General features: G+C 37.3%; 1 protein-coding gene across 1 annotated transcript in view; it reads left to right on the forward strand.

The window, feature by feature from the left end:
• The window catches only part of LOC132541794 (cadherin-related family member 3-like), a 105,709-nt gene that overhangs the window by 29,622 nt on the left and 56,487 nt on the right, over window positions 1–19,600 (forward strand). The window contains 2 exon segments of the mRNA XM_060202492.1: window positions 2,422–2,577; window positions 3,207–3,295. Of these exon segments, the coding sequence (XP_060058475.1) occupies window positions 2,422–2,577; window positions 3,207–3,295 (245 nt within the window).

A 19,600-nucleotide genomic window follows, 5' to 3' on the forward strand; every position in this document is an offset into this window, starting at 1 on the left:
GGGGCCAGGTGGTGGCTCACCTCCTTAAGTGCACATATTACAATGCACAAGGTCCTGGATTCAAGCCCCTGGTCCCCACTTGCAGGGGGAAAAAAAACCTCACAAGTGGTGAAGCAAGGCTGCAGGTATCTCTCTGTCTGTTTTCCTCTCTATTTCCCCCTTCCTCTCAATTTCTGGCTATCTCTATCTAATAAATAAAGATAATAAAAAATAAAAAAAAGAAATCCAAAGGGTTTAAAGATCATGAGCTAATCTTTGAGAAATTTCATACAGAGGTGGAACTTGAGTCCCATCTCTCTTGCTATTAAACCTCAGTTTAAAGAGAGCAGTTAAAAAGACTGATGGGAAAGCACAAAAGGAACCTATCACAGGACATGTGGGGTGATGGGATGAGGGAAGAACAAGTGGAGACGTGTATGCATCCTTCAAATCCATCTTTAGGTGCAGGAGGTTTAGATTTAGAATTAAGAGTATGAGTGTGATGTCAGATGGGGTTCAGAATCATTGTATTTCTATATGTAGAAACTTGGCCAAAAGCATAATATCCACAAACTTCATTTTATGCATCTATAAAAGGCATTTGATAATAGTATCTATGTACAATAGTAAGGACAGAAGAGATGTTTGTTGAGTACTAAGGATTATCCCTAATGTATTAGAGTTCTGAGATAATAATTATTAGAAATAATAGCATGGAGGGCTAGGGAGACAACATAATGGTTATATGAAAGACTTAAAATAGTTTTATGAGGGATTACTGGTTTATAGTAAATATAGTTGCTGAGACATGTATAAAATTTCTCAGTTTTCTGTAAAACACTCCCTCGAGCCTGCGTTCTTCTCCACCATCATGCACCAGGACCTGAAGTCTCGCTACCCAATTGCCCAGAGGCCTTGACTTTTGTGTAGTACACCAAACCCAATCCAAGTTCTACTTTGTCTTTATCCTTTCTGTTGTTATTTTTCAACTTTTGTCCATGAGTAACATGTCCTTCTCTTTCTGGATTATCTTACTTAACATGATTCCTTCAAGCTCCATTCAAGATGAGATGAAGAAGGTGACTTCACTACTCTTAATAGCTCAGTAGTATTCCATTGTTTATATATACCACAACTTTCTCAGTCAGTCACGCATCTGTTGATGCAACACCTAGGTTGCTTCCAAGTTTTGGCTATTACAAAGTGTCCTCCTATGAACATAAGTTTATTCAGATCTCTTTGGATGGGTGTGTTTGATTTCTTAGGATATATCCCCAGGAGAGGAATTGCCAGGTTATAGTGTAGGTCATTTCCAGCCTTCTGAGAGTTTCAGACTGCTTGCCACAAGGATTGGACCAATTTACATTCCCAACAGCAGTGCAGGAGGGTTCCTTTTCTCTTACAACCTCTTTAGCATTTGTTGTTACTAACTTTTCTGATGTAAGATATTCTGACAAGAGTGAAGTGGTATCTCATTGTTGTCTGTACTTGTTTTTCTCTGATAATCAATGACATGGAACATTTTTTTCATGTCTCTTCCACAAGAATATTCTGTTCATATTCTCTCCCCACTTATGGATGGAGTCATTTGCTTTTTCATTACTGAGTTTTGTGAGTTCTTTACATATTTTGGTTATTAACCTTTTGTCTGATGTATGTGTAATGACCTTCTCCCATTCTGTAAGGAGTCTGTTTGGGGGGGTGGTTTCAATTGTTGTGCAGAAGGTTTTCAATTTGATGTAGTAGCATTGGTTTTGGTTTTTGTATTCTTTGCAATTAAGCTTGTGTTACTGAAGGTATCTATAAAAGCTAGATGGAAAAGAGTTCTATCAATTTTTTCCTCTAAGTATTTGATAATTTCTGGTCTAACATCCACATCTTTGATCCAATTGGAGTTTACTTTTGTGTGTGGTGAAATGTAGGTTTCAATTTCATTCTTCTGCATGTTTCAGTCCAATTTTCCCAGCAACATTTGTTGAAGAGTCTCTCCTTTCTCCATGTAGTTTAGGCCCCCTTGTCAAAAATTAGATGTCCATAGGTGTGAAGCCTGCGGCTCTGAGGTTTCACGTTTAATTCCCAGCATAACCATAAATTGGAGTTGAGCAGTGCTCTGGTCTCTCTACCTCTCTGTCTTTCTATCTTTATTCTCTCATTAAATGCTAAATAAAATATAAATTAAAAATGGCATGGAAAAGAGGAAAGGAAGGGAAACTATTATATACAATTAATGAATTCTGTTCATGAAGATTTTTTTTTCTCCTTTTGACAAATCAGATCACCTTCTTTGTACATCTCAAGTACTAAATGTTTATTTTTAAAATGCTGATTCATGTTGGGTATTATAGATCTCAAATATATTACATTATGTCATCATGAAGCTTGTGACTCATTCTATTGTGCTCTTTTTTTTTTTTTTTATCATTTAACTATTCTACACTAGAGCACCCAAATTGGACTTTGAGATGGTGTCTCTCTACTCTCTGATAATCTATGCCAAAGATGACCAAGGGGCAACAGCGTCACAGACTATTTCAATCCAGATTGCTGATGTCAATGAGCCACCCACCTTCATTGGCTCCCTTGCTCTAAGTGACCAAGGTATAGAGAGCTTTTTTCTTGGGGGAAAAAAACAATCTGAGTGGACAAAGAAACACAAGCTAACATTGTGCCCATGTGCTTTCATAGGCTGTAAGAGTGATGATAAGAGTAATGACAAATGTGTGACTTGGAGTTTATTACTCAGTCTTTATAAACCTCAGTAAAATACAAATAATAATCATAAAGTTAGCCAATGATTTTAAGGGCTTACCAGTTAGAAAGCATTCAGAAAATGTTCAACATCATGATTTTTTAAATTTATAAATCTCTTTGCTCTGTAACTGACACATGATAGACACTTGATAAATAGAATGGTTACAATTGGTATGGATATGGTTACTATGATTAATGGGAATCAACTTGTAAAAAATTATGCTAAGTGGGTGGGGGTAGATAGCATAATGGTTAGGCAAAGAGACTCTCATGCCTGAGGCTCCAAAGCCTCAGGTTCAATCCCCCATACCAGCATAAGCCAGAGCTGAGCAGAGCTCTGGTCAAAAAAAGAAAAAAAAAATGATAAGCAAGAACAATGCCTTAACATTTCTCTAAAATCCAGGACTGGATGAGGGGCTCAGGGGCTTATAATGGTGACACTCACCCAAGCACATCTTCTTTACATTTTCTGGCAGTTACTGAGATTTATATCCTAGAAGACACTGCTCCAGGCACAGTCATTTACAGAGCAATAGCCAAGGATCTAGAGAATGCTGTTTTGAAGGTAATTTATGGCTTGGGGGCAGATAATACCAGTGTCTGGTGGTTTAATGCATGGTTTCATTCACCTCTAAAGTCATGGGGATGGATGATTAGGTCAATTACAAGTACAATTCAGGTTCCAAATACATCTTTTTCTTCAGTTAGCAGAACATTCTATATGAAAGTGATTGAAGACTGGGTTGTTTTGGGTAATTACTTCTCTTTTAGGGTATTCCACCCTGTCAGGCAGGCCTGACCTAATGCTTAGGTAACTTTTTTTTTTTTTAAAGATTTTATTTATTTATAAATGAGAAATATAGGAGGAGAGAGAGAAAGAACCAGACATCACTCTGGTACATGTGCTGCCGGGGATTGAACTCAGGACCTCATGCTTGAAAGTCCCATGCTTTATCTACTGCGCCACCTCCCGGACCACGCTTAGGTAACTTTTAACAAAAGAGGCCAAGCCATTTTATTCTTGGAGATGTTGCCCATACATACTTTCAAAAAACTATAGCATTCTGGTAGAATTAATTGTATTTCAAAATGCCAGTTCTCAGTTTCTTATCTGATGCATGACATGTAAAGATCTTCTCCCATTCTGTGAGGAGTATCCTTGTTTGGGTGGTTTCTTTTGCTGTGCAGACGCTTTTCAATTTGATACAGTCCCACTGGTTTATTTTTGTTTTAGTGTTCCTTGTAATTGGGTCTGTATCATCAAAGATGCCCTTGAGATTTAGATGGGAAAGAGTTCCACCAATATTTTCCTCTAAGCATTTGATAGTTTCTGGTCTAACATCCAGGTCCTTGATCCATTTGGAATTTACTTTTATGTCTGGTGAAATATAGTGGTTCAGTTTAATTCTTCTGCAGTTTCTTCTTTTAAAAAAATTTAAAAAACATTATTATTTATTTATTATTGGATAGACAGAAAGAAATTGAGAGGGGAGGAAGAGATAGAGAGAGACAGAGAGATACCTGCAGCTCTGCTTCATCACTCGTGAAGCTTTCCCCCTGCAGGTGGGGACCAGAGGCTTGAACCTGGATCCTTGCACACTGTAACGTGAGCATTCAACCAGGTGCGCCACCACCTGGCCCCTCTTCTGCACATTTCAATCTATGTTTCCCAGCACCATTTATTGAAGACCCTCCTTTGTCCATTTAATATTTTGGGCCCCCTTTTCAAAAATTAGATGTCCATAGGTGTGGGGGATTATTTCTGGGCTTTCAATTCTATTCTACTGATCTGTGTATCTATTTTTGTTCCGGTACCAGGTAGTTTTGATGAATATTGCCTTATAATATAGTTTGAGATCTGGGAGTATGATGCCTCCATTTCTGTTTCTTTTTCTCTAGACTGGCAATTCTAGGTGCTTTCTGGTTCAAGATAAATATTTGTAATTTTTGTTCTATTCTCTTAAATAAAATTTGTGGGACCCTGATGGGTATACATTAAAATTGTATATGGCTTTGAGTAGAACGGATTTATAATGCTCCAGGAATGAATTTATACTCAGAATAGGTATCTTCCAGTAATAGATACCATGGCAGGGGGATCAAACTATACACTTGGTGCCAAGAAATTTGGATTTATATGTCCTATATTTCCACAAGTCTTTTCTACTTTTAAAAAACATTTCTATATTTGTATATCAGCTGTAAAAGTGAAAAAAGCGGTATCTACTTTGTTTTCCTCATATAGTTCTTTCTCATGGCACAATGAATGTGAAAGTGGTTTCTTAACTGTAAAATATTCTATAAACTGTAATATATTACATTATTAAATTTGGATGTCACATGAAATCATTATAGCTTTATTAAGCTAAGACATTCTAGAAGTGCAAGGACTGGTAAACAAGAATATTATAGCTTCTATTTTAATGTTGCATTACCGTCCCAGATTGGGTAAACATTTCAGAAATGTCCATGTTTATGTTATACTTCCAAAATGTACTATATACTGTTGATGCTACTCGATTTTTTGTATATAGTATCTTGACTTTTACAAATTTTTCTTCAAATAACAGATGATCACTAATGTCTGAAGTACTGTCCACAGGTTTTAAAAATTACTTAAGCACTGGAGTAATTTACACAAAGGAACACTGCTACTGCATGCTTACCCTCCACACACATTTGTTTCCTCCTCCCAATAGTACAATGCCACATCCAAGATGGATCTAGAAAGGTCACAGCTTCCTTTGTAACATGCAATTAAGCCACCTAATCATGCAGATTTCTCCAAATCAACATGTTCAAGATTATAGTATTGTGCACAGCACTGAACAACTCCAGCCACAGAGGAATCAGATTCTTGTATTGCAATTGCTTCCTTGGTGTTGTTCTCCATAACAACTCACCCACCATGTTGACATTCCGGTGGAGAACATCACAGTCCATTAGGGTTTAGCTGTGACTCTAACATGCAATCACAATGGCTTAATAGCCAATTAACGCAAGTAATTTATTTCAAATGATGGACTTCCAAATGCTTGCTCATACAGGGTAAATGTTTCTGGCCCTGGACCTATACTTTTCTCAGAGGAAAACTGATTCTTGGGCCATATTTGGAAGACTCACGCTCTGTTAATGAATTTTTACCAATCATGGAATGAAATTTCGGTGTTGGCATAAGCTGTGAGAACTTAACATTTAGACACACTCCTACACACATCCTCTGACACAGTAGATTAGATCAGATGTGTGATTCAAATACTCATGACTGGCAACAACTTTTATTTATTTGAGCCTTTATATTGATTCAGAGAAAAACTGGTTCTAATCTAGGGATGAACTCACCAATGTTTCAGAAACTGATTAGCAGAAAAATAACATTTATTATAGTGTTTATCATGTTTCTTATCATGGAATCACACGTTAATCCCTGTAGAAGATGTTATTGTCTTGTATACTAGCAAGTCAATCAATAAACATATTGTCTCTTTAATTTATATATGCTGATTATAAAGATACTAGGATTAAGCAACTTGTCTAAAGAACTTGTCTAAAGTAGTGGAGTTGAGATTCAAATTCAAGTCCATTTTCCTCTAAATTCTATGTGTTTCCTAGCATATCAACAATTTCCTAACACAATATATTAAAAAGCATACAACACACTATAAAGCACAAGTTCCCCCAGATGTTCTATGAGACAATATAAAAGATTCTGTGATAAAATGGCTTTTGGGAAATGATGTCTCACTGTACTCTCAATTTCATAATACTCATAATATACCACATAGATACATAGAAAGTGGCACAGTGGCTAAAAGGATGGATTTTAAGTCATTAAGTTCTTAGTTCAATGCTGGCATCTTGTGTGCCAGTGATACTCTGGTTCTCTCTTTTTTAAAATTATCTTTATTTACTTATTGGATAGAGACAGCCAGAAATTGAAAGGAAGGAAGAGACAGAGAGGGAAAGAGACATAGAGATACCTGCAACACTGCTTCACCATTTGTAAAGCTTTCCCCCTGCAGGTGGGGACCGGGGGCTTGAACCCGGGTCCTCACGCATAGTAACGTGTGCACAAAACCAGGTGTGTCACCACCCAACCCTGATACTCTGGCTCTCTTCTTCTTCTCTCTCTTTTGGATGAATAAATAAATTCATTTCAGGACCCCCATGCTCAGGAAGCCAATGCTTCATCCACTGTACTACCTCCTGACAGCTAAATAAATCTTAAAACAAACAATACACCACATGTTAAAAAGTTCTGAGGGTAGGGGAGATAACATAATAATTATGCAAAGACTCTCATGCCTGAGGCTTCCAGGTACCAGGTTCAATCCTTTGTACCACCATGAGCCAGAGCTGAGCAGCGCTCTGGGGAAAAAAAAAAGTTCTGAGAGGCAAGAGAGCACTCACTGGATGGGTCCCAGATGACTATACCCTTTGGTTTAGTTGTGATGGGAGCAGTGGTGACTTTCTTTATTATCTACGATTCCAGAAGTCAATTTTGGAAGTCTGAATATATGATCTCAATTCAGCTTTGCTTTAAACATTTCATTTTTTTTAAAACAAGCTGTCTCTAAGAGCTTGTAAAATCTATGATGGTTATCTTTGAGAGGATAGGGGAACAGAACCCTGTAAACTAATAAATCACTACTAATCACAACTTAAAAAGTAGCTTAAAAAAAAGAACAAAATTTTAACTTTTTGAGGCAATGTGGACATCTGACATAACTATGTAGGTATTTTACTGTATATATATATATATATATATATATATATAGTCTTCTCCTTTATACTGTTCAAAATGAAAATATTCAGTTTTATTATAGCAAGATTCACAGAGTAATTTGTAATATATTTAAAAGGTACATGATGGCAACACATACATTATGAATGGATTCTCCTTATCTGGCATATCTATCACCTGACATCTCATTCCTTCATGAGTTTTAAATTTTTATTTATTTTTGTGAAAGTCTATTATTCAAAGAAAAATTCAACCACATTCAGTGTTATTTATCTCATAGCTAAACTTTTACCAATCCTACCTATCCCTCTCATTCCTTTATCCTGACAATCACTTTAGGCTCTACTTCTTTAGTTTTTTTTTTTTCAATTTCTTTATTGAGTGGTTAATGTTTTATATTCAACAGTAAATACAACAGTTTGTACATGCATAACATTTCTGTTTTCCACATAACAATATAACCCCCACTAGATCCTCTGTCATCCTTTTCCAGGACCTGTACTCTCCCCCACCACCTACCCCAGAGTCTTTTACTTTTGTGTGATACACCAATTCCAGTTCAGGTTCTACTTGTGTTTTCTTTTCTGATCTTGTTTTTCAACTTCTGCCTGAGAGTGAGATCATCCTATATTCATCCTTCTGTTTCTGACTTATTTTACTTAACATGATTTCTTCAAGTTCCATCTAAGATGGGCTGAAAACAGTGAAGTCACCATTTTTAATAGCTGAGTAGTATTCCATTATGTATATATACAACAACTTGCTCAGCCACTCATCTGTTTTTGGACACCTGGGTTGCTTCCAGGTTTTGGCTACTACAAATTGTGCTGCTAAGAACATAGGTATATGGGAGTCAATCCATAGTGCTGGGAAATTGTGCCGATGCAGTCACATCTGCCATGTTGTCCCCTCAGGCTACTGCTAGTTCCCGCGAGAGTTGGGACATTCTCAGAGTGCCTGTTCAGCCATGTTGTGCCCTCAGGGCATTGTCTATATCCCCACGATATTTGGAGTGCTTTGGTTACTCCTCCCCCCTCCCATTCTCACGAGAGTTATTATCCTATCCTGGAGTGCTATGGTTACTCCTCCCCCTTCCCATTCTCGCGAAAGCTACTCCTATAAAAGCCCTTCTTCTTCCGCACCTCGCTCTCTTGCCAGCGCTCCACTCTGGTGTTCAGATGCAGGAGAGATTACTGCGTGAGGCAGCCATTTTCGCTACCTCCACATGGCCCAACCTGCCTCTCTAGCACCCAACTCTGAGGTGCCAGCGCAAATAAAGATTTGTGTTTCCTCTTCCCTCCAGACCCCCTCTCTCTCTTCTCTGCAGCCTGCGCACAACACCATAGTGCAGCAGGTTAAGTGCAAGTGGCACAAAGCACAAGGACTGGTGTAAGGATCCCACTCCATGCCCCCACGCCCCATGTGCAAGGGAGTCACTTTACAAGTGGTGAAGCACGTCTTCAGGTGTCTATCTTTCTCTCCCCCTCCTCTCTCCATTTCACTCTGTCCTATCCAACAACGACATCAATAACAACAATAATAACTACAGAAATAAAACAACAAGGGCAACAAAAGGGAATAAATAAATAAATATTTAAAAAAAAAGAACACAGGTATACACAAATCTTTTTGGATGGGTGTGTTGGGTTCCTTAGGATATATCCCCAGGAGAGGAATTACAGGACTGCTCTCCACAGGGATTGGACCAATTTACATTCCCACCAGCAGTGTAGGGGGGTTCTTAACCCCACAAACTCTCCAGCATTTGTTGCTGCTACCTTTTCTGATGTATGACATTCTCACAGGAGTGAAGTGGTATCTCATTGTTGTTATTTGCATTTCTCTGACAATCAGAGACTTGGAGCATTTTTTCATGTGTTTCTCAGCCTTTTGGATCTCTTCTGTGGTGAATATTCTGTCCATGTCCTTTCCCCATTTTTGGATGGGGTCATTTATTTTCTTCTTGTTGAGTTTGGCAAGCTCTTTCTATATTTTGGTTATTAAACTATTGTCTGATGTATGGCATGTAAAAAGCCTCTCCCATTCTGTGAGGGTCTCTTTGTTTGGGTATTGGTTTCTTTTGCTGTGCAGAAGCTTTTTAATTTGATGTAGTTCCATAGGTTTATACTTGCCTTAGTCTTCTTTGTAATTGGATTTGTTTCATTGAAGATGTCTTTAAAATGTATGCAGAAAAGAGTTCTGCCAATATTTTCCTCTAAGTATCTGATAGTTTGTGGTCTGACATCCAAGTCCTTGATCCACTTGGAATATACTTTTGTATTTGGTGAAATACAGTGGTTCAGTTTCATTCTTCTGCATGTCTCAACCCATATTTTCCAACACCATTTGTTGAAGAGACTTATCTTTCCTCATTTAATAGTCTGGCAACATTTGTCAAATATTAGATGTCCATGGGTGTGGGGGCTTACTTCCAGGCTCTCAATTACATTCCACAGGTCAGTGTGTCTATTCATGTTCCAGTATCAAGCAGTATTGATTACATAATGGCGCTGTAATACAATTTGAGATCTTGGAGTGTGATGCCTCCAGTTCTGTTCTTTTTTCTCAAGATTGTTTTGGCAATTCTAGGTCTTTTCTGGTTCCAGATAAACATTTATAGCATTTGTTCTATTCTCCTAAAAAATGTGCTTGGGATCTTGGTGGGGATAGCATTAAATTTGTAGATGGCTCTGGGTAGTATATTCATTTTAATTATGCTAATTTTTCATGAACATGGAATATCTTTCTACTTCTTTGTGTCTTTTTCAATTTCCTTGAGTAGTGACTCATAATTTTCAGTATACATGTCTTTTATTTCTTTGGTTAGGTTTATTTCTAGATATTTTTATTGTTTTTGTTGCTATAGTAAACGGAATTGATTTCCGGATTTCATCTTCTTCTTAGTGTTTGCATAGAGGAATGCCACTGACTTTTGAATATTAATTTTGTAGCCTGACACCTTACTGTATTGCCTGATGATTTCCAAAAACTTCATGCTGGATCCCTTAGGTTTTCTATGTATACTATCATGTCAGTTGCAAATAGGGAGAGTTTGACTTCTCTTCCAATCTGTATGCCTTTAATTCCTTGCTCCTGCCTGATTGCTATGGCAAGAACTTCTAACACTATGTTGAATAATAATGGTGATAGTGGGCAGCCCTGTCTAGTACCTGATCTGAGGGGAAATGCTTCCAGTTTTTCACCATTGAGTATGATGTTGGCTGTAGGTTTGCTATATATAGACTCTACTATCTTCAGGAATTTTCCATCTATTCCCATTTTTTGTAGCATTTTGATCATAAAGGGATGTTGTATTTTGTCAAAGGCTTTCTCTGCATCTATTTGATATGACCATGTGGTTTCTGGTCTTGATTTTATTGATGTGGTGGATCACATTGATTGACTTACATATATTAAACCAACTTTGCATGCCTGGGATAAACCCCACTTGGTCATGATGAACAATATTTTTAATATACTGCTGTATCCAGTTGGCTAGAATTTTGTTCAATATTTTAGCATCTATGTTCATCAGAGATATTGGTCTGTAGTTTTCTTTTCTGGTTGTGTCCCTGTCTGATTTTGGTATCAGAGTGATGTTGGCTTCATAGAAGCTGGAAGGAAGTATTACTGTGCCTTCAATCTTCTGGAAGACTTAAAAGTAGAGGTATTAACTATTCCTTGAAGGTTTTGTAGAATTCATTAGTAAAACCATCTGGTCCAGGACTTTTATTCTTGGGAAGGTTTTTGATAACTGTCTCAATTTCATTGGCTATGATGAGCCTGTTCATATTGTCTCGTTCCTCTGTATTTAATTTTGGAAGTTTGTAGATAACTAGGAACTCATCCATTCCTTCCAGGTTCTCTAACTTGGTGGCATATAGTTGTTCATAGAAGTCTCACATGATATGTTGAATTTCTGCAATGTTTGTTGTGATATGTCCTGCTTCATTTACAATCCGATTTATTTGGGTCTTTTTCCTTTTTTGTTTTGTGAGTCTGGTTAAAGGTTTGTCGATTTTTATTCTTTTGAAGAACCAACATTTACTTTCATTGATCTTTTGTATATGGTTTTCTTATTTTCAAGGTTATTTATTTCTGCCCTAACTTTAGTTATTTCTGTCCCTCTGGTTGCTTTAGGGTTCCTTTGTTCTGTCTTCCCCTCCTCTCTCCATTCTCTCTGTCCTATCCAACAATGATGGCATCAATAACAACACCAATAATAACTACAACAATAAAACAAGGGCAACAAAAGGGAATAAATAAATAAATAAATATTTAAAAAAGATGTGCAATCAGGTTGTTTATTTGTACTTTTTCTTGTTTCCTAATGTGCGCTTGTATGGCTATGAACTTCCCTCTCACAAATTTCTTAGCTGTGTCTCAAATATTTTGATAGCTTGTGTCTTAATTTTCATTGCTATCTTGAAACATTTTGATTTCTTCCTTTATTTCCTCTTTGACCCAATAGTTGTTGAGTAGTGTACTACTGAGCTTCCACATTTTGGAACTCTTACTAATCTTTTGTTGATTATTAAGTGTTTTTAATTCCACTGTTGTCTGAGAAGATGCCTGGGATGATTTCAATGATCTTGGATTTGCTGATGCTGCCTTTGTGGCCTAATATATGGTCTATCCTTGATAATGACGCATGTGGACTTGAGTAGAATCTGTATTCCAGTTTCTTGGGGTGAATTACTCTGAAAATGTCCAATAGTTCTAGTTTATCTGTCTTGTCATTTAGCTCCCTCATTTCTTTATTGATTTTTCTGCCTGGAATATCTGTCAAGTTGAGAGAGTGGGGTGTTGAAGTCCCCTACTCTTACAGTGTTGCTGTTAATATATTGCCGTAGCTCTCTCAGTAGATGTTTGATGTATTTATATGGCTTCTCATTGGTTGCATAGATGTTAATAATTTTTAAGTCCTCTTGGTTGACTGATCCTCTGAGCATTAAGTAATGTCCATCCCTATCTTTTAAATTTTTATTTAATTTAAAATCTATTGTATCAGATATGAGAATAGCTGTTCCTGCCCTTTCTTTGTGGGCCATTGGCTTGTATGATAGTTTTCCATCCTTTCACTTTGATTTTGTGTTTGTCTTGTTCAGTCAGGTAGGTTTCCTGTAGACAGCATATTGTTGGGTTGTGTTTTCTGATCCATCTTCCCACTCTGTGCCTTTTAATAGGTGAATTCAGGCCATTGACATTTATTGATATCATAGATTGAAGTAATTTTAACACCTTTTTTGTAGATTTTTAGAGTGTCCTGGTATATGGCATATTCATGGTGGTCTGACTGTTTATAGGAGACCTTTCAGAACTTTTTGTAGGCAGGCTTGGTGATAGTTCATTCTCTCAACTGTTGCTTGTTTGAGAAGGTTTTTATGCCTCCATCTAGTCTGAATGACAGTCTAGCAGGATACAGTAGTCTTGGTTGAAAGCTTTTCTCACTGAGCACTTGATAGATATCTTGCCATTCTCTTCTGGCCTGTAGTATTTGTGTGGAGATGTCTCTGCTAATCTTATGGGTTTTCCTTTATAGGTGACTCTTTGTGTTTCTCTTGTAGCCTTCAGGATCCTTTCTTTATCCTTATTCCTTTCCATTCTAAATATGATGTGTCTTGGTGTCCTTAAGTCTGGGTTAATTCTGTTTGGGACACTCTGGGCTTCTTGAACCTTTATGTCTTTGATGTTGTCTAGACTAGAGAAGTTCCCAGCTATTATAACCTGAAGAATGTTTCTTCCCTTCCCTCTCTTTCTTCCTCTGGTAAGCCAATGATGCATATAGTATTTCTTTTGAAGTCATCCCATATGTCTCTGTTGTTTTCTGTATCTCTTAATCTCTTTTGAGATCTCTTATTCCTTTTTTAGTTGTCTCTAATTCATCCTCGATCTTGCTAATTCTGTCTTCAGCCTCATTTATTCTATTCACTTTCCCCTCTACTGTTTTCTGGAGTTCATCTATTTTGTTTTCCCTGTTCTGATACTGTTTTAGCTTGTTCAGCTAGTTGTGTTCTTAGCTCAGCTATTTCAGCTTTCAGCTCTCTAATAACCTTGAGATAATTAGTGTTTTCTTCCAGAGTCTCCTTTGTTGTTTCTGTATTTCTGATGACAATTCTTTCAAATTCTTTATTCACTCCTGTGACTATTTCCTTAACAAGCATTTGGATGTTGACCTCACTATTTTGTGGTTCAACCTTTGGGGGGCTTGTAGCTGGACTCTTGTCTTGGTTCATTTCTCTGATATTTCTTCTTGTTGGTTTAACAATTCAAGATAGTATGTTATGAGGTCCTTCTCTCAGTAGTTTTCAAATTACTGGTCACTGTTGCCTGGATTGACTGTGTCTAAGTAAGGTACTTAAAGAGTTCACAGTTGTGTAAATTAACAGTTGTTTCAATATTATTTCAATCCCTGACTTGAAGCATAGAGGTTGTTAAAAACCTCTTTTGTTATTTTTCTTCCCTGTAGGCTATGGGAGCCTGAGGGTTTTAAAACTATAAGTAGGCTTCTTAGCTTAGTCACTCACTCTTGACAAAGAGATAAAGCAGGGTGAGAGAGAGATAGCACAGTGGCTATGCAAAGAGAATCTCACACCCCAAAAATCCAAATCTCCATGCTCAATTCAGCTTCTCTGCCAAGCCGGGTAGCACTGCTGGGCCCTGTTAGTTTCTAAAAAAAAGTCTCATTTATAGTCTGTAGGTTCTGTGGCAATTATTCACCATGTTCTCATCAGGAGAACAATGTGGAAAGGCTCCCACTATACAGCCCCACTGCTAGGCCACCTAGGTGTAGATCTTCTCCTGAGTTTCCTGGTTGGTTCTCTGTTCCCAGATGTTGGCACAGGGCCTCCCCCCTGCTGCTCCAGACTCTGAGGGTAGTAGCAATGGAGATTCAAAGTTGCATTTGGTGAGTCTTAGGGGAGTCCTCTCCTCCCTTTATCAGTCTTTTTCATGGTAAAACACACTGGAGGTGGTGCTTCAACTGGTAAACTGCTGGAATGTTATCAGCTGCTCAATGTCTCCTTAGGCTCCTCACTGTCCACGAGCCACATGTGTTTGCACTCACTGGTGGTTTGGTGGGTTCCTGACATTATTCTATTTCTTCCTTGTTGCAGTCCCAGGTGGTTCTCCTTGTTATTCCTAGTTGACCTGGGAGAGGAGAGAAACACAGCTGCTTCTGCTCCATAGCCCCGCCTCTGGAACCTAGTTTAATTTTTTATTATACTCATACCATAGAGTATTTGTCTTTCTTTGCATCACTTATTTTACTCACTATAATGCCTTCATGATCAGTAGTGAAATATCTCAACTGTTTTTTAAAAATATTTATTCCCTTTTGTTACCCTTGTTTTATTGTTGTAGTTACTATTGCTGTTGTTACTGATGTTGTCATTGTTGGATAGGATAGAGAGAAACGGAGAGAGGAGGGGAAGACAGAGAGGGGGAGAGAAAGATAAACACCTGTAGATCTGTTTCTCCACTTGTGAAGCGGGAGCCAGGGGCTTGAACCTGGATTCTTAAGCCGGTCCTTGAGCTTCGCGCTGCCTGTACTTAACCAGCTGTTCTACTGCCTGACTCCCATCTCAACTGTTAAGAGTGTAGGACTTGCAAGACTGTCACCTCCAGTTCAATCCTCAGTGCCAAATGTACCAGAGATATTCTAGCTTCTTTCTCTTTTTTTCTCAATCTTTCTCTCTTCCTTCCTTTCTTTTTTCTTTCTCTATATGTAATAGAAACTTTCTTATATGTAATAAATAAAATAAATGTTAAGAACAGAGGTGGGGAGATGGCACAGCATTTTATATGAGTATGCCCAAGGTTTGGAGGTCCCAGGATCAATCCTCTGAACTACCATAAGCCAGAACTGAGCAGTGCTCTAACAAAATTAATAATAATAACAATGCCAACAAGATCTATCTGTGTTGCAACTGACAGGGTTTTCTTCTCATTGTTGAGGAATATTTCATTGTGCGATATACTTGCATGTTTGTTGGTGGACACTCAGGTTGTTGCTATATTTTTACTACTATGAAGTGGAATTACTGGATTGTATAGTAGTTTTTTTTTTTTTTACTTCATTCCTTCATATTGTTTTCTAGTGACTAATAATTTACATTCCCATCAACAGTACATAGGTGGTGTTTTTTTTCTCTACACCCTCACCAATACTTGTTAACTCATGTCTTTTGGATGTCAACTACTCTAATGGGTGTGATGTGATATTGTATTATGCTCTCTTTGTTTCTTAGTGATGAAATCAACTTATTTCCTAAAAGTTATCTTTCAAAGTAGTGTATTGTGCCTTAATGTGTTTATGGAACCATTAATTACCTACCTTACAAACATAAACCCAGATTTTAAAGACAACCAGCAGGGTAAGACAGTGGGGAACATGAAAGTGCAGTGGGGGGTAAGGAAGATGAAGCTAGGATGAGATGGGGATTATTTTCATGAAATAAGACTTAATATCTCCAGTTCAAGGTAAAATACTTTGATGTATAACAAGTTAATGACAAAGCTTAGGATATAGAGCTTACATATATAATGCCATTTCATTAATTCATTTTCTTTGGGGCATTTTATCATAGGCTGAAGAATTAAACATTTTAATAACCTTTGGAAAGATTTCTTTTTTCAACTCCAGTAAAGAATAACCTCAGAAAATTTCATGGTAATGCTTGAAAGGGAAAAAGATACAACACTTAATGACAATTACAAATCTATGTCCCTGTTTTCTTTATTTTTCCTTTTTTGAGAAAATAAGTGCAGTGAATCAAAGCAGTCCACACACTACCTATGGAAATAAACAACATTTTCTATTTAATCAAGTATATTGACTGAAGGCTGACAATGTTCAGATTTTTATGATGAAGTGATATTTGGAAATTCTAAGAGACATAATTAGCAGTGGGATCATCAAAAGACTCAACAATTATACTGCAGTAGAGCTTATAATTATGGATCTGAGGATTTTAATTACATGCTCCTATTTTATATCTCAGCTGTAAAACAAACATTAAAGGGGAGAGAAAGATGAATCTATTGAATTAGAAACCAGAACATGTAAATTTTGCTTTAGATCTTGGGTGGCAATTCTAGTTTTAAAGGATTGTTTTTAAGTATCATCATTTTAGGGGAAAGTATATTATTGCCTTTTATACATGCATAACATTTCTCAGTTTTCCATATAACAATACATATTCCCTTTTGAAGAGCATCCACAGCTTCGGTTTTTTAAAGTTTCATGTGTGGGCTGAAAATACATCAAAATAGGTTAAGTGTATATAGCTGTGAAAGGAATTAGGTCATGTCATTTCTAGTCATATTTGTGGATAGATTTGATAAACAGGAGTCATTTTCTTTCTTCTGCAAGCCTTAATCCCTCAAAATTTGTTCATTAGTACTTATAGATGCAACTAGGAGACCAGTTGGCTCATATGAGATTTGTGGATGAATAACTGGCAAGTGTGGATTTATAGCTCAACTAGATTCTAGTTTCACATGATGCAAGTAGGGCAAAGCTTGCTTCTCTAATGTGAAGCTCTCTATCTTATATGAAATATATTTGAAAAAATGACAATGTTTTAAATAGAACACCCAGTGGCTACCCCACCCCACCCCTCTGATTCCTTCTACTTTTCTCACTGAAACAAGATGAGCATCAGAGAGTGGGGTGAGGGAAGAGGTCCTGGGCAGTGCTAGAGATGAGGAGAGATGGCATGTATTTGCTGTCTTCTATAGAAGGAGCTTGGTAAACTGTTTAGAGATGTGTTAAAGGGAAAGGGAACTATCAGAAGCTAAATGGAAGATATAGAGGAATTTGTTGAGGAGAGACTATAAATTTGTCAGAGTACATTGAGAGGATTTGATGAGTGGGATGAGCATTGAACTCCTCTGGATAAGGGAAGTATGTAAGCTAGTTCCTTTATATGGGATACCACCTGATAGTCTCTCATAGGGTGCAGAATATGGACCGTCTGCATAGTGTGACACTGACCTGATGGGAAGTTTATATTGTTGCTGTGGAGAGAGTAAGGACAGTCATCTTGGTGGAAGTAGGAAGTGTTCTTTTTGGTTCCTTCTACACCTGTTATGGCCAGTGTCAAAAGGCTGGGGAAGGGCAGCCATTCCAGGAACTAATATGCAGATATTTACAGAAAGAAGATGAAGGTTCAGCAATATTATCCAGTTTAAACTCAATAGCTATACTGAAGACCCAATCACGTAAGACAAAGCGACAAAGCTACTGAAAAACTGATCACAAAAGAAAGACTTCTTGGGAGTCGGGCTGTAGCGCAGCGGGCTAAGCGCAGGTGGCGCAAAGCACAAGGGCCGGCATAAGGATCCCAGTTCGAACCCCGGCTCCCCACCTGCAGGGGAGTCGCTTCACAGGCGGTGAAGCAGGTCAGCAGGTGTCTATCTTTCTCTCCTCCTCTCTGTCTTCCCCTCCCTCTCTCCATTTCTCTCTGTCCTATCCAACAATGACAACAACAATAATAACTACAACATAAAACAACAAGGGCAACAAAAGGGAAAAAATAAATAAAATAAATACAAAAAAAAAAAAAAGAAAGACTTCTTGTACCTAGCAGAAAAAACAAAATTTTGACTGCTTGATGCCAGTTAACATAGCAATAATTTATTTTTGCCTAGTTGGTTTGTAGTTAGTGTAGATATTATAAAATTATATTATCTACATATGCATCTTTTCTTCACAGAGACATACAGCAGCCTTATTCTTGACTCTGGTATGGGATGAAATGTCATTTAGTTTAGGCATATACTAACCAAATGAATTTGAGAATTGAGGCAATCATCTGTGCTATTTAAGCTAAAGAGCAATTTTGCTTGAAATGGGATATAATTGAGAAAAAGTAATTTTAAGAAAAGCTTTAATTGTCTAGAAAAAAATCTTTAATTTTCCACATGAAAGGCAGATGTTAAAGGAAAACCACAATTGTATTTTCAATAAACTTTTTTGAGAATATTTACTTTGTACAACTTACACTCTTCTCCACAAGATGGCATTCAAGTTTGTAATATACCATAGCCAGCAGTCATGCTATTACTAAATCATCTTGTAGTCAGCAATAACACTGAACAATCACACAGTAAATTATGATTATTTTTGCCTTACAAACTTTAAATGTATACATCTGACAGTGCTTCCTATGGATAAAGGCTATTGTTATATAAAGATACACATTTTGAAGTGGGAGAATTTGAAAGGTGTGTGAAAAGAAATCACTAGCTTAACTCTATTTACACAAAGCAAATGAAGGTTTGATAATGACTGCTTTGTTCAAAGTACACACTATACTGAGGATCCAGCAAGATGAGGCAAAACAAACAAAAAATAGTTTACCAAGTCTGAAATAATATTTTATGAGACTAAGAAAGAAATTATAGATGAAATGTTTGTTTTTAAAAATAACACATTTCATTATTTTTATTTATTATTTTTATTTATTTATTTAATTTTTTAGAGCATGGCAATTCATGCTGAATGTTACTATGGTTATTCATCTTTGAGTCAACAACAGAATCACCTGGAATGCTTTTAACAAATCACAGATTCGAGGGACCCTCCTAATAAATCAGAATCTCTTGGAGGTAGCACTAGTGATTTTGTAAAGCTTCCAGGCATTCGAATTATTTCTTGGACATCTAAATTCTCTGGTGGTAATATGACTGCATGCTCATTTGCTTGTGGCAGGCATCACTAATCAACTGTGGCACTTTTTCCAAATCTGAGCTCACACTTTCTCAATATAATCCTCTGGGTGGCCCTCTTTAATCATTTCACAATCGAAATGTGACCTGCTTACTTGCACGCTTGAGGAAGAATGTGGAACAGAACTAGATGTTACTCACGTGTAAGGTGGTTGGGTTCTGAATATGACAACTCTGCTAGCATGCTTCAGTTAAACAACTGCTCCAGAATCAGTAGCTTCCTTCTCCAGAAGGAAGTTTTAGAGATGGTAGAGGCTGTAGTGAAAAATAACCCCTTGGACCCCTTTTGCTATTCTGTGTGTGGTGCCTCTGGATCCTGGCAACTTTAATCTGCTTTTGTTTCCTTCAGTAAGAGGAAGATTTTGGGTTTTTCCTTTTTTTCACTTTTATTGG

The sequence above is a fragment of the Erinaceus europaeus genome, chromosome 12 (assembly GCF_950295315.1).
Source record: "Erinaceus europaeus chromosome 12, mEriEur2.1, whole genome shotgun sequence".
NCBI lineage: Eukaryota > Metazoa > Chordata > Mammalia > Eulipotyphla > Erinaceidae > Erinaceus > Erinaceus europaeus.